Below are 16,269 nucleotides of genomic sequence, written 5' to 3'. Positions count from 1 at the left end.
TCACATGCAAATCTGAGGGTATTAGTACCCATTAATGAAACAATGTAAATACTTAGTAATGTGCCCAGTATACAAAAGAGGTGCCCAGTAAATTATGAGGAACCTAAAAAATAATCTAATCTGATCCCCTATCTTATAGATGAGAAAACTGAGACCCAGACGGATTACATAATTTGGTTATAATGTCCTCTTCTTCACTTGCTTTCTCAATGTGGGCGCCTGGGTGGCTCAGTGGGTTAAGCTGCTGCCTTCGGCTCAGGTCATGATCTCAGGGTCCTGGGATCGAGTCCCACATCGGGCTCTCTGCTCGGCAGGGAGCCTGCTTCCTCCTCTCTCTCTCTCTGCCTGCCTCTCTGCCTACTTGTGATATCTCTCTGTCAAATAAATAAATAAAAAATCTTAAAAAAAAAAAGAGAGACTACAGTTTCTATTTCCTAAAACTCTTCTCCTGACTTCAGTGTTACTCTGTTTTCTATTGCTTTTCCTTATTTAGTCTCCTTTTCTATCGCTCTCTCATTAGCTTGCTGTCAGGTTCTAATCTTGGTCTTTTCCTCACTCCTTAGGGTGATGCCTCATCCTCATTTCCTGACTTCACCCACCACCTTTTAATGATAAATCCTAAATATATCTTTTTTTTTCCAGATCTTTCTTCTGAGTGCCAAATCTTTCTATCCAACATACCCGAAATTAACCATATACAAAAAGAAACACATCCTTTTCTAACTGGCTCTTCGCTTTATATTAACATGTATACTAAATAAATGGTACCAACCTCCAATCCATTTGCCAAGCTAGAACCTGTGTGTGTGTGTCACCTATGCTCCTCTCTGCCACAACCTATCATCCACTTAATCACCAGGTTCTGTCGATTCTAGCTCAACCTCTATCTGTTTCCTCCTCTCTCATTCCACTATCACTACCTTAGGTTAGCCCTTGTTTTATCTTGTCTAGAAAACTGTAATAGTCCTTAAACAGATCTCTCTCCCTGTACTGCTCAGCCTTTACCTAGAATGCACTTCCCATTTTAACCTAGTGAGCCCCTATTCTTTAGGCTATACTTGTGTTCTCCTATGGACTCTCTAAGCATGTTTCTTTCATAGCACTGATTATTGAGAATTGTAATTATGAGTTTCCTCTTCTGCCTCCTTCACTAAACAAACAAACAATTTGTAGAACGAGATATCCTTGTCATCTCTTAAAAAAAAAAAAGAAAATTCCCTTTCTCCTTACCCACAAATATTAAGAATCACTGGAGTGCACAGGGAAGGATGGGAAGGAGCATAGATCTTGGCTTACAGTAGGCTCGTAAATAAATACTTTTGAGTAAAGAAATGAATGAAATAAAATGTATGGGAGAGGCCAGTTAGAAATGTAGTATTTCTCAGTATCACTTAATTTCACACATTGGTAAGGTAAATGTTTTGTTGCTTTAAAATTCTTTTTAAAAAGTCAACTTGAGGTGCACCTGGGTGGCTCAGGTCATTATCTCAGGGTTCTGGGATCAAGCCCCAGTTGTTGGGATTCCCACTCAGTGGGGAGTCTACTTGTCTCCCTCTCCCTCTACCCTTACCCCTGCTCTCAAAAGCACACACTCTCTCTCTTAGATAAATAGATCTTAAAAAAAAAAAACAAACCTCAAGTTGAAAAAAAGATACGTATTAGCCATAAGAGAGCACTGTAGTTTTATATGGAGGAAAAATATGTATGAAAAATAATTTATAAATGCTAAGGCACTACACAAATGTGAGGTATTACCATATTATACTTCTATACTGAATATTACTAACATACTGGTTTTAGGAAACTTGACAAAACTGGCATGTATTTATAATGACTATACTTTGCTAAAGTATTTTAGGTAGTTGCCAAGAGAAGGAATTAACTTTTAAATAACTGGATAATGGAGTCCTTTTTTAGATTAGAACAGATGTTATGAAGAAGCTGAGTTCACAAATTTTCTTCTGGCAATTCAAGAAACCTCAGTCAAAATGTATTCCCAATACATAAGAATATAAATGAATAAACACAGATATATGTGCAAGGGACAGCAAATGATGGCCCCCATCTATTTTGTATGGCCCAAGAGCTACAAGTGTTTTTCATACCTTTAAATGGTTATTTAAAAAAAAGAAAAAGAATATCCAACAGAGTTGTAGCATATAGCAAAAACATTTAACATCTGAATCTTAACAGAAAGTTTGCTGATCCTTTATATATAGCATTTCTTAGGTAGAAAGTATGTAAGCTTTCATCAGAATCTAAAAAAAAAGTCCCTTTCTCCTTACCCCCAAGTATTAAGAATCACCGGAGTGCAGGAGGGGAAGTAAGGTGTCTTTCCATTTTTGACATCCTAATGAGTGTAATTCTCTACATTTTGCTGCAAGGTAACAAAGGAATGATAGAACTTAAAATAATATAACTGGAATTTACTTATTTTAGAATTTGCCATTTTAAATGCCTTATCACATTAAATAGTTTGAATATGCAAATTAGTTAGAATCAGCTTATGAACTTTCATACCCATTAGTATCTTCTCACCTGAAGTCCTTTTATAAAGTTTTGAATTGAGAAATCATGATACAAAAATATGTTGGTCAGAATCTGTAACACTTTTTCACTTAGTTTAAAGGGAAACTGAGTTGTAAGAAGTAGCTGAAAGAGACAAAAGGGGAGTAAGATACACTTCTTATTAGTCTTTACTCTTCATCAGTATCTAGTATACATAATGAGGCAAGGAACGATACTATGACATATGACTATGAAAAAGTAGCTAAGCTTCTTTTTTAGATCAAATTATCAACCAAAACTTTAAGTTAATTTACACAACAGTCACAACCAAAAAAAGAAGCTATTCATACTATATCTCCAGAATCAAAAATATCCATCCATCATCTTCCATCCAATTGCTAATTTAAAAAAATACAATCTATTAACTATACAATCCCTTTTCTCCTACCAAAAGCCACTGAAGAAGCTATAGGTTTTGGCAATTCTTTTTTTTTTTTTTTTAAGATTTTATTTATTTATTTGACAGACAGAGATCACAAGTAGGCAGAGAGGCAGGCAGAGAGACAGGGAGAAGCAAGCTCCCTGCTGAGCAAAGAGCCTGATGTGGGGCTCGATCCCAGGACCCTGAGATCATGACCTGAGCCAAAGGCAGAGGCTTATTAACCCACTGAGCCACCTGGGTGCCCCGATTTTGGCAATCTTATTATAAGACTTCTTTTCATCTCCACTCATACACATTACCGAAGAGTAACACACTATGTACCATTGAATGAAAAACCCCAAAATAACCAATGTCTATTAAAAAAAAGTAGAATAGCTGAATTTGTATTATTCAGCTAATTTTCAATGGTTTATAGCAAAGAATTGACCTCTGAAAATGAAAAGTCATCCTAGGCTTTTAAAACAGAAACAGTTATAGAAGACCAAACGCATTTGGCCACAACTAATTTCATTTTTTAAAAAAATTATTTATTTGAGAGAGAGAAAGAGAAAGTAAGTTACAGCATGGGGAGGAGAGGCAGAGAGAGAGATTTCCAAGTAGATGCCACGCGGAGCACAGAGTCTGACGCGGGGCTTGATCCCATGACCCTGAAATCACCACCTGAACCGAAACCAAGAGTTGGATGCTTAACCAACTGTACCACCCAGGCACCCCAACCAAGCAATTTTAAATACTGTAGCTGGAAAAAATTTCCCCAAAGTATCAGTACATTAATGGATACCACCTTCATGGGAAAAAGATGAAGAAGCAGTTAGTAAATAAATGAAAGGTTGTCAGGTCCCTGGGTGGCTCAGTTGGTTAAAGGTCTGCTTTGGCTCAGGTCATGATCTCTGGGCCCTCAGACAGAGTCCTGCATCAGGCTCCTTGCTTAGCAGGGAGTCTGCTTCTCCCCCTGCCTCTGCCCCTTGGCACCTGCTTGTGAGCTTTCTTGCCTCTTTCTCTCTCTCAAATAAATTTATTAAAAACAAAAACAAAAATAACCTAAAAAAAAATGAAGGGTTGTCATTACCTTCACAAGCAGCACAAGGCACACCTTAAAAGAGCTGAGCCTAGCAAACAACTTGTGGAAGGTCATTACTAATTCAGGTAGAAACTCAGAACTAATACTAACTTAGGTAGAAAAATAGAGCTAAAGTCTAAGAAGTGTTAGTATTTACTTTCTGTCAAGAGTAGCAATGACAGGAAAGAGTCCATTAAAAATTACAAATTATTTTACACAAAATAGAAGAGTCAAAACATTGTTACTGTCCTTGGGAAGTCATTAAATTCTATTAAAAATTATTAAAAATGTAGAATTTCCCATTGAGTAATGACTGATTCACAGTAGGTAGATATAGTTAAGATACAATCATTCTTTTTATAAAGCTTATATTTTGGGGTGTCAGCTCAGGTCACAATCTCAGAGTCCTGGGTTCAAGCCCTACATCAGGCTCTCTGCTCAGTGGAGAGTTTGCTTCTCCCACTCCCACTCCCTCTGTACTCTCTCTCTAGCTTTCTCTCAAATAAATAAATAAACAAATGTAAAAAAAAAAACCAAACCAGGGGCGCCTGGGTGGCTCAGTGGGTTAAGCCTCTGCCTTTGGCTCAGGTCATGATCTCAGGGTCCTGGGATTGAGCCCCACGTCGGGTTCTCTGCTCAGCAGGGAGCCTGCTTCCCCAATTCTCTCTCTGCCTGCCTCTCTGCCTACTTGTAGTCTCTCTCTGTCAAATAAATAAAGAAAATATTTTTAATTAATAAATAAATAAATAAATAAATAAAAACCCAAACCAACTTTATATTTCATCTGAAAAGGCAATACTGTACCCTATTAAAATCATTACATACAGAAAAAATGAAGAAATATCATATTCAGTATCATATTCAGTTCAGTATCATATTCTGAGAGATGAAGAAATTTATCACTAACATTTATATTTATAATCTATTCTTGGCAGTCTTTTCATCCTATTTCACTGATACTGTTTTTCCTTTTTACCTTATCAAGTACCGTAGTCAGATGCTCCTTGCAGGACAAAGACTGGAATAGTTCTATGCACAAAAGAGATGAAACTGCATGAGGAAGCAACCGATGGATGATAATAGGAGATGTGGCAATTCCAAAAATGAGTATTAGTGGAAATTCATGTAGATGTTGACTAGTTTTCAAAGGAAAATACAGAAGTGGGATTTCATTAGGAAGTATATTTCAATACATCAAATTTCAACATAGACCTTTATTTGAATGCATACAGTGTAAGACAGTGCTGAGGAGTTATCACTCCAAATACTCAAATTTTCTAGGTCACACAGTTCCCTCTATTAAAGTAATGTAGTTCTTTCCCACACATTCTAATACTGAAACTGATCTATCAACAGATCCTCTCATTTTCTACATAAGTATACAGAGGTCCAGATGGATCACATGCCTCCCTCTAAGGTTATACAATCTCAAATGTTAGAAGAGTTAGGTATCACTCAAATTAACCTCTCAAAGTTTGAGCCCTACCTACAGTCCTCCTAACAGACAACCAGCCTATGCTTTTGAGAGCTCAGTGACATGTAATATATAAACTTTCAAGGTAACTTATTCTATTTATCCACATTTCTATCAGACACCAAGTCATCCAACCATAAATAACAGCTAAGAATTAGGAAACGTTCCTTACACATATGTAAGACGTATTTTTAAAGGATACCGTTTAAAAATGTTACATCCTGTCCTTGAATTCTTAACTCAAGCTTATTGGACATGATTTATTTTGAGCATTACCAGTATGAACGCAAATGACTTCCACAGAGTAAAACAGAACTATCTTTGAGAGCTATTGTGGGACTGAGCCCTTTGTATCATGGCTGATGACTTTGCCTGTTTTTTCCTATTGGCTACTGTTTTTCAGTATTGTAGCAATCCCCAGTTCTACCTTCACAAAAGTACAGTGCCTGGATTCTGTTACTGTTGTACATTCTTCCTCACCTCTTCACATTTTTGCCACAACTTTGTGGCAAAAGTAGCCACAAATTTAAGCTCCAAAAAAGAACAGCTCTTCTGTCACTTTCTTATTCTGCATTTTTTAGAAGACTTTTTTTATTTATTGACAGAGAGATCATGAGCAGGCAGAGAGGCAGGAAGAGAGCGAGGAGGAAGCAGGCTCCCCACCAAGCAGAGAGCCCTATGCGTGGCTCGATCCCAGGACCTTGGGATCATGACCGGAGCTGAAGGCAGAGGCCCAACCCACTGAGCCACCCAGGTGCCCCTCTTGTTCTGCATTTTTAAAGCATGTAAAGCAGTTTAGTTTTAGCATTAAGAGAAGTCTTAGGATTTAGAAATCTTAGTTTCAATAGGGAAAAAAAGATACCATTAAAATAGGAATTACAAGTATATTAGTAAATTGTAATACCATATAGCTTTAGGCAAATGTAGCTATAACTATCAAGTAAGTTTATACATAGAAAAAGAATAAATTACATCCTTAAAAATGTACCACGGGAATGGTGCCTTGGTTAACTTTAGTCTTTTGATCTTCTTCTGGGGTAAAAAAGCAAATGAAAATCTGATAGGAGGTCTTTGAACATTGAATTACAAGGAATTTGTAATCAGTCTGGTTTCTATCCAATTGGTATTAAGATTAAAATGCTGTTCATTTTCTCTGGAAGAGGTGCTCTTCAAGTTAAAAGTTATATGTTTCCTTAATAAAAAGAATTTTATGTAAAAGCCAGGTGGTATATGATCTACCTGCTAATAATTATGAAGTCTTGGAGTACTTTTGTGGTGAAGCTTTCCATATCCTTTAAGATAAGCACAACAGGAGGAGACTGCCATTGGCTAGAAGAAGTCCTCTTTTTCCTTGGCATTTTTGGATCTGTCTTCTTTTAAGCCATTGTGAAAAGAAGGAGTTAACAGTAAGCCTTATCACCCAAACGATGCTATAATGCCACACGTTGATATATCTCCCTTAAATTTTACAGTAAAGCTGTTCCTTTTATTTCTCCCACATAATAAAGAGAAACTCATTTCAACAGTTACTAGCAGAATCTTTCTGTGTGTGACATGGGAATAATAACCAAGAAGAAAAAGTTTCAGTAAAATCTATAACTCATATGAAATATTTATTTCTGCTATCTGAGAAAATGATAGAAAAAAGCATTGGGAGAAGACTTTCCATAGATATTTTTTCTGTTAATAGAATATTTTATTTTGCTTTGTTTTAAGGTGAGAACAAGTATTTTTAAATAAAAAGCACAATAAACTACTCGCTGCTCTGCTACTGATGATCTTTAATATCATCTGGTCCAATCCTGATCTTTTAAAGACATCTGACATAAACTGAATGTACATTTGGTATCTACAAAATTTAAAATTGTGGATCAAATTAAGATATTATGATAAGCATTAGACCCAATTTCATCCCTATATGAAGCAAAATGAAAACTTCACTTATGACTGACTTCAGCAAACACCTTTATCAGAAGTCATCATAGTATCTTTTCCCATACTCTGGCTACAAAGCATCGTGAACTGAAGCTGTGCTTTTATGGTGCAGTTCTCTGTGAATCACCTAGGTGATCCATTTTCACCAGGGACTGTCATGGTAGAATGAACTTCTTTTTAGCTATTGTTTGCTGGATATACTTCACTTATAAGACCATTTATTCCTAAGAATTCTAAATGTGGAACAAATTAGGTTTTTAAAAAAATAACTATTTCTCATTGGACTAAGTTGACAGTGGGCACTGGCAGTATGGTTCTACTGCACAAAAGCAAATACTGAGGGACCTAAGAGACAATACATTAGAGTTACAGCCATTGTCACAGAGACAGAATCTAGAGCAGAACCAATTCCTGACATTGTTTTTGTCACTAGATGACATTCACCCGCAAATAAAATGGCTTTGTAAGAACTGAAACACTTACCAGGAATTAGATTGCATACTGATAAAAGAATTCTTTTAATTTCTAACAGCCTTATGAAAAATAAGTAGCTACTATTAATAGCGGGAAAGCATAAGCATATTCTTATTAGAACAAAACAGTGCTATGTTTAATATAATTCTAAGCCTTTTCAATCATATGCCAATTTCCAGAGAGAAAATTGTCAGTTTACACTTACCTGTGTGACATTCATATACCAGCTAGAAAGAGAATCCATTGAACAATGTGTCTTTTTCTGGGCAACCTGAATATTTCCCTCTTTGGAGTCCTCATCTACACAGCAGCCCATCAACTGTGAAGCCAGCTTTTGCAAAAAATGTTTTATATCTGCAGAATAGATTAAAAAAAAAAAGTAAGAAAGATTATCTCTCTTTAAAAAAAATATGAAATAGCTGAAAGTTCTTGATCAGTATATATATTTGGGTAGGGTGTATTTTTCTATACTTAACATTAACATAACACTTAACATATTAACTATTAATGTTCATTTTAATCTTCTCTTTAATATTTAAATTTCGCTAATTCAGACTAACACTAAGCCGAAGTTTATGTTTATTGTCCACAATAAAAGTGTTACCTAAGCAAATGTGTAAACATGAAAATTATGAGAAACAATCTATATTTAAATCACACTAGACAGTGAAAGGTTTTTTTTTTTACATTTTAAAATTTTTACAATTTTTATTTATTTATTTTAAGATTTTATTTATTTATTTGACAGATCACAAGTAGGCAGAGAGAGAGGGGAAGCAGGCTCCCTGTTGAGCAGAGAGCCTTGATGTAGGGTTTGATCCCAGGACTCTGGGATCATGACCTGAGCCGAAGGCAGAGGCTTAACCCACTGAGACACCCAGGCACCCCGACAGTGAAAGGTTTTTAAGGCCCCTAAAAAAAAAAAAAAAATCAGACGTGTTATTTACTTTAAATTATTTTACTGATTATAAACCTAACTTAGAGTCATTTTAAAAGATGTCCTAAGGGTTTTTATTTAATCAGTTCTAGTCAGTTTATGAATATGAAAGTAATATAAGCACATAAAGCCTTATGTCAGTTGAAATCTAAGCTCATTTTATTCTCTTAGTGTCCACATCCTTTAGATTCAATGGCTTCATATACCTAAGATTGGCTCTGGTGATGGACTATTTTTTACCATGCTGGTCTTTCAGAGTAGAACAGCACGATGATTTGAGGCTGTGAATATGAACCTCTACAGTCTATTCTCTGTTGGACTAAATAAGAGCTGCCAAATCCCCAATCCTTAATTCTCAGCTCCCTGTCCCAAACTTTCCAACTTACTCAACTTTTACTAGGTTAAGGAACACACCTCATAAAATGCCTAGACTACTGCTGACTGTGAAGTTAATCTGGCAGGATGGAGCTAGAATAAATGAAGTAAGAGGTAGCAAAGAATCCTGCAACAGTCATGATTACTGCCATAGGCAATAAACCTCACCCTGCCAAAAATGTAGTGCCATGCTCTTCCCACAAAAAAAAAATGATATTCTCTCTCTTAGAGAGAGAGAGAGAGAGATACAGAAGATCAGAAGAGAGTTTAACAGCTCACCAAGATTATTTATTCTGTACCTGGACAATCTTTAGCTTGCAATGTGACTACATACGGAGTGACATTATTCTGAAGGGCTTCTGTTAGACTTCTGAATGTTAAATCATGATCTGTTACATTCACACCTATGGAATAATAGATCATTATTACACCATCATTTGTATTATTAACAATTTAACAACAAACAAGGCTAACACATCCAGTGAATTACTAAAAGTACTTTTAAATACAATTAAGTTACAGAAACTAAAAAAATATATACTGCATAAATGAAGAGACCTCCACTGACAATAGATACCTGGAGGCATACATAATATTTATTTGTCAGAAAGGGTATATTGCACAACTTCTCTTTAAAAAAAAGTTACTGAGGATATGGAGTTAACCCCTGAATACATCTCAGGATGTTATTCTGTCAAATTCATAAAGAACTCTTAAAATAATGATTCAAAACTAAGGGATATGTATTCCAGGCTTACTGTGACCCTAACTTAACAAGCAAAGAAAATCTAATCAGTAACACTATTAATGATTGTTGTAGTAAATACAATAGGTTAAGTATATAGTAAGCTAATTTCTAAGGGAAGAGCCTAAAAACGAATAAAACTTTAGGTCCTTTAGGTATTTACTAAGCCGCTCATGTTCTCATTTCCACAAATCAAGAGTTTAGTGTTGAGCATGTAGTTATCTGAGTTAAGTGTAATTTCCCCGCTACACTGGAAAAAAATTCTGACTGATACTTTCCTTGACATCACAATCTGTGATTTCTAGAAAGTGCATTGGCACTTAGGTGCCAACAGCAAACATCTTGAAACTGGTTGATAATTGGTATTATAAAACTTCAACTGGCTGGAAGAAAAACACAAAAGGTTCAGAATCCAGGCCACCAAGAAACAAAAAATATTTCCTAGGAGAGGCAATAAATGAAAATGCTGGCAGGTTATTTTTAAATGGCCATATACCTTTTTGAAAATAGAAAATGTACAACTGTGCTTAAGCATTCTTTGACCAAATATTTTTTTTTACAATATCAAAATGATATTCTTAGCAAGCATTAAGGCCTATGATTGCGATACTGCAATTCTGAAGGAATTTGGGAGGTTAGCAAATCCAGGTTTAGCTCATCTTTCATTGACTGACTTTACAAGCTATTTAACATTTTGTTGCTTAAAACAATGGACTCGAAACAAAAAATCAACAATGTTGTTAATTGGGAAAATGTTCTCAGACAACTGACTTTGAAATACATTTCCACTAGCTTCTCTTTCCCTTTTGGCAGTAGGCAGAGAAGGGACTTAAACAGGGCTCTCAACAACCTATCAAGCCATTGCTCTTGACGATGTTTTCCCCACTCCACCTCCAATTATTATAACCTGGCATGAAGAAACAAAGCACCAAACAGTACAATCCGGTCATCACTGCACATCAGTTTCTCATCCATCAATAGAAAGGTTTTGAAATTAAGTGAGGCTGCACTGAAAAGCTGTTCAAATTATAAAAATTATATAAAATTATTATAAAAATCGTTCCCTGTGTGTTGTTACTCATACTCGTCCTGGGATCAGCAGTACGGGCATCAGCATGAGGTTGATTGTAAATGTAAAGTTTCAGGCCCCACCTCAGACCTACTGACAAAAACATTTGCTAAAGGTTTTTACTAAAACATTTACTAAAACATTTTTACTAAAATGTTTTTACTAAAAACCTAAGTTTTTACTAAAATGCATTTACTAAGATCCCTTGGAGGCTTTTGTAGGTACACTGAATTTTGACTAAGTAGTGCACTGAAAATCAGGAATGAGATCTAGGTAATGAACAGTATTTTATTTATTTATTTGACAGACAGAGATCACAAATAGGCAGAGAGGCAGGCAGAGAGAGAGAGAGAGAGTGTGTAAGCAGGCTCCCTGCTGAGCACAGAGCCCAATGCGGGGCTTGATCTCAGGACTCTGAGATCATGACCCGAGCTGAAGGCAGAGGCTTAACCCACTGAGCCACCTAGGCGCCCCGGTAATGAACAGTATTAAAGGTAGTATTAAACAATAAAATAAGTCCTTATCTCAGTGCCCGATATTTCAACACACCTTGCATAAATAACAAATTTTAAGGGCAATGAAGAGTATATTTGAAGTCCAAATAAATCCAACTTTCTTTCTAAAAGAAATAAGGAAATTTGCTAGTATCCCAAAGAAATTTTTTTCCATTATCCCTCAACCAGATGTTTGGTTAAAATGGGACATTAATGATGGATATTTAAGTGCCTAAGAAATTCACAATCTGCAGTTTGAAAGCAGTTTATATATAATTCATCTAAACCCTATTCTAAACAATGTTAATACAGTACTATAAAACAATCTAATATTAATAAACTAAGCAGAGGGAAATAAAATTAAGGTCATAGATAATTCCACTGAAGAGACAACTAAAAAAAAATCTATTTACCCACCAGTGTTTATTACGGAATTCAAATTTCATATATTCTCATAAAATAACTAAAAAGAGTAACACAAATATACTTCCTCTTCATTTTTCTGACAAAAAAGTTGAGCAGGGTACTAGCTAATCCTGGATCAATTTCTCTTTATTTACTGATGTATGATCAACATAAAGAACTTTTATTGGTTTTGAAAGTATATAAAACTAACTATAATTAGCTTAATTCTATAAGAGACAAAACAGGTTTATCAAACCAGGTTATTCTCCATTATTCTCAACAACAAAACCACTAATTATAAAAACAAACATACACCCATACATACCTAGAATAAGAGCAGCAGTTGGAATTTCTCTGAGTTTTATCTGACAGCCCCAGTCTCTTGAATTCTTCTGAAATCCAGAACACGACTTTTGCAGAAATTCAATTAGACTACTGAAGAGGTTTTTATTTAATTCCTCTTGTAGTTGCTAAGAAGAAAACACAAAACTTTATGAATTATTATTAGTAGTAATCTGATGAATCTTCCTAACTTTGGCAAAGAAAACTGTCATGAATTCCAAGGATGACATGTAAAATGATTATTAGATGGAAGAAATTAAAAAAAAATTTTTTCCCTTAAATCTCCAGTCATTAGTACTTTGGACTCCCTTACTAAGAAAAATCTCATTCAGTCATTCAACAAACATCTACTAACCACCTTACAAATGAAAGGTAGTCTTTATCCTAAAAAAGTGGGGGAAAAAAAACTGAGCAAGAACATTTACAATTAAAATACATTGGGCATTGGGTAGAGTGCTATGATAAAGAACAGCACCGCTCAACTTAAGCTGAGGAGGTGACATATCTGAGTCAAAACATTAGAGCAGGGGATGGAGGAGGTGATCATATGGAGAGGAAAGTTAGAAGGAATGGGGTGTAGAAGAAGCAAGGAAGGAAGCACCAAGTACCTGGGGAACCACAGTCAGAGCTAAGTATCAAGAACGTGAGAAGTGGTAGGGAATGAGCCTGGACAAATAAGCAAGGGGCTGGGCCTATAAAGTTATACTTGATGTTAAAAAGTTAGGATTTTAGCCTGTGGGGAGAACCACTGAGGGAATGTGAAGTAGAGACATGATTCCATCAGGGTTAAGATGGGTGAATCAGGCAGCACTGTGAAGGGGATGGGAAAGCTGTACTGGCAGTGAGGTGGGAAAACTCCTGCAGCCGGCCACAGGAAGGACTTTTCATCCCAAGTCATTGGCCATGAGTTGGCCAATGGTGCCACAGGAGCTTAGTGACAGACCTGCGGGGTTTGACATCAATGGCAGAGACAACAGTTAGAAGGATCATCAGGATCCAGGTTAAGAAATGAAGGCCTAAACTGGAAAGCACAAACTCAAATACTTTCAAGGGTCATCTGGAATACATAAATGAGCAAAGCCCTAGGTGGAAAGCAATAAAGAGTAGTGGGAAGCAGTAATAAACAAAGTCCATAACCCTTCCACAGGCATTAAAAAAAACAAAAAAAAACCCACAACACTGTATTGGTCAAACAAAACAAGTTCACTCAAGATGTTGGCCCTAGAGCTACGAATCTGCCATAGCAGAGGAATTATTTCAGAGCTGGAATATAAAGAACATAGAAACTGGACATGAGGATGAGGGAATGAAGTAGTTTAAAAATAGCTTTACTTCTTACTCACATAACTGAATGGATAATTTATTTTTTCCTTAAGATTTTATTTGATTATTTATCAGAGAAAGAGAGAAAGCACAAGCAGGAGGACTAGCAGGCAGAGGGAGAAGCAGGCTCCCTGCTGAGCAAGGAGCCCAATGTGGGACTCAATCCCAGGACCCTGGGATCATGATCTGAGTCAAAGGCAGACAATTAACTGACTGAGCCACCCAGGCATCCCTAAACAGATATTTTAAAGAGTGCCACCACTTAAAAGCAGTGAGGACTGGCAGCTATTAAAAATATATGTTCCAGGGATGCCTGGAATGGCTCAGTCGGTTAAGCATCTGCCTTCTGCTCAGGTCATGATCCCAGCGTCCTAGGATCGAATTCTTGCTCCGCAGGGAGCCTGTTTCTCCCTCTGACTCTGCCTGCCACTCTGCCTCCCTGTACTCTATCTTGCTGACAAATAAATAAAATCTTTAAAAAAAAAAAAAATATATATATATATATATATATGTTCCAGTACCTGAAGCTACGCTTAATATCTGGAACATGAGTGATTTTTTAGAACATACATATTATACTAAACTAGTATTACCTATGTTTCATCAATAGTCTTGAAAATAGATGGAAAGGAAGATGAAAAGGAACAAATCTGAGAGTTACATTATTAGAGAAATATGAAGTCATTAAGAAAAGTATTCACCTCAGTTTCAGATTTCATTTGTTGCCATATCAACTGATAAGTTTCAAATCGAAGCTTACCGTCCTCAGACTCATTTTTCCCTTTATTAAAATAGTCCCCTAAAAACACAGAAAGAAATAGGTCAGTTTCTTTTTTATATAATAAAAGTTAGAAAATCTCTGTGAAAAGTCACACAGTAAGGGAGGGGACTAAAATATGTACCAAAAATACATATATTTGGAGACAGGTAATATTCAGTATCCTTTATATTTAATTTTATTTATGTCTTGTATTTTTATTATAATAATTGTATCTATAAGATTAAAATATCTTTAATTTTTAGGCTACATTTCTATCATGTACTTCTCTATCATGTACTTAAATTGCTAACAGTACTTAATGGATTTGGTTTGAGACAGAAACATTTAATATTAACATATTTTCATTATTTGAAAGCCTTGTATACTTCACTTCATATATTTGCTCTGAACTCTCCTTTATGAAATGATTCTTACCACGATTCTTGTTATTTTATTCAATTGACACAAATTAGCCCAGCCTTCTATTTAGTCTGTCTATATTATTTTATATGCTTTTTAATGTTTTCCTCTAAATGGTTAGCCATTTATCAAAACACAATTTATCAAAATACCAGTGGTTTTCAAATTTCTCAAACCATGATCCACATTAAGGAATACATTTCATATCATAATTCAATACATAGATGTTTAACAAAAACAAAAGTTCCACAAAATAATACTTCTCATGAGATGGCAAATGTTTTCTTTTCTATTCTTTTTTAAAAAACTATTATGATTAGGTCGATTTCATGACGCACACTTGGGCTTTAATCTTCAGTAGGAAAACATTCACTTAAATAATCCATCATGTCTCCCACTGATTTGAGGTGCTCTTTTATCTCAGTACTTAAAAATGCACTTGCAACTATTTTCTAACTTCTTTTTTTCTACTGAATCCAAGTCTAGTCCCACAGCTGTTCTGAACTATCTGAAATCATTAAATGATTGAAGCTTGTAGTACATTCACTTACGGAATAATTCTAGGTCTCCCTCTTACCACCACACACAATCATTCTTCTTCCAATTATTTTAAGCCATTCTTTCAAATAAATTTTGCCATTGCTAAAAAATAATTAAAATAGTATTTTGAATGGATAAAATAAAATGTGTAGGTTGATTTGGGAAGAAATAATATTTGTAATCTGTTAGAAAATCTACATCCAAAGCACTACAGGTTTCTTCTTTTAATCAAATATTTCACACTCCTTGTAGTTTTCTACATTTCTCTCATATTTCTTATTGTTTACTGCTAGGTATTTCATTGTAACAACTACAACTTTTAAAGAATTCAGTGAAAATACATATTTTGTTCCTGATTTCACTGAGAAGCCACTATCATTCTACCATCAAGTTTTAAAGTTGGCTGGTAATTTGGAATACAGATTCCCTTTTATGTTAAGGAACTTTGCTTCTGTTCATTGTTGACTCAGAATTTTAGGCAAATAGTTTTTTGGGGTTTTTTTAGATTTTTTAAAAATTTATTTTTTGACAGACAGAGATCACAAGTAGGCAGAGAGGCATGCAGAGAGAGGAGGGGAAGCAGGCTCCCCGCTGAGCAGAGAGCCCAATGTGGGGCTCGATTCCAGGACCCTGGGATCATGACCCGAGCCGAAGGCAGAGGCTTTAACCCACTGAGCCACCCAGGCGCCTCTAGGCAAATAGTTTTTAAATTTATCAAAAACCTCAGAATATACGGAAGTCATTGTATGGTAAAATGATAGAGGCGCCTGGGTGGCTCAGTGGGTTAAAGCCTCTGCCTTCAGCTCAGGTCGTGATCTCAGGGTCCTAGGATCGAGCCTCGCATTGGACTCTCTCTGCTAGGTGGGGAGTCTGCTTCCATCTCACTCTCTGCCTACTTGTAATCTCTGTCTGCCAAATAAATAAATAAACTTTACAAAAAAGGGAAATATACCATTATTAAGAAAC

The 16,269-nt window shown here is 35.7% G+C and overlaps 1 protein-coding gene across 2 annotated transcripts in view; it reads right to left on the bottom strand.

Moving 5' to 3' along the window:
- ORC3 (origin recognition complex subunit 3) overlaps positions 1-16,269 on the bottom strand; it is a 65,519-nt gene that overhangs the window by 41,130 nt on the left and 8,120 nt on the right. For both annotated transcript variants that reach the window (XM_059401036.1, XM_059401037.1), the window contains exons 3-9: positions 14,285-14,382; positions 12,244-12,388; positions 9,505-9,609; positions 8,099-8,247; positions 6,724-6,857; positions 4,987-5,146; positions 2,539-2,652 (exon numbers count right to left, since the gene is read on the bottom strand). In XM_059401036.1, coding sequence (XP_059257019.1) covers positions 2,539-2,652; positions 4,987-5,146; positions 6,724-6,857; positions 8,099-8,247; positions 9,505-9,609; positions 12,244-12,388; positions 14,285-14,382 — 905 coding nt within the window. The remainder of the gene's footprint in view (positions 1-2,538; positions 2,653-4,986; positions 5,147-6,723; positions 6,858-8,098; positions 8,248-9,504; positions 9,610-12,243; positions 12,389-14,284; positions 14,383-16,269) is intronic.

The sequence above is a fragment of the Mustela nigripes genome, chromosome 5 (assembly GCF_022355385.1).
Source record: "Mustela nigripes isolate SB6536 chromosome 5, MUSNIG.SB6536, whole genome shotgun sequence".
NCBI lineage: Eukaryota > Metazoa > Chordata > Mammalia > Carnivora > Mustelidae > Mustela > Mustela nigripes.
The sequence above is the reverse complement of the archived record's forward strand: the minus strand, read 5'-3'. Positions and strand labels throughout refer to the sequence as shown.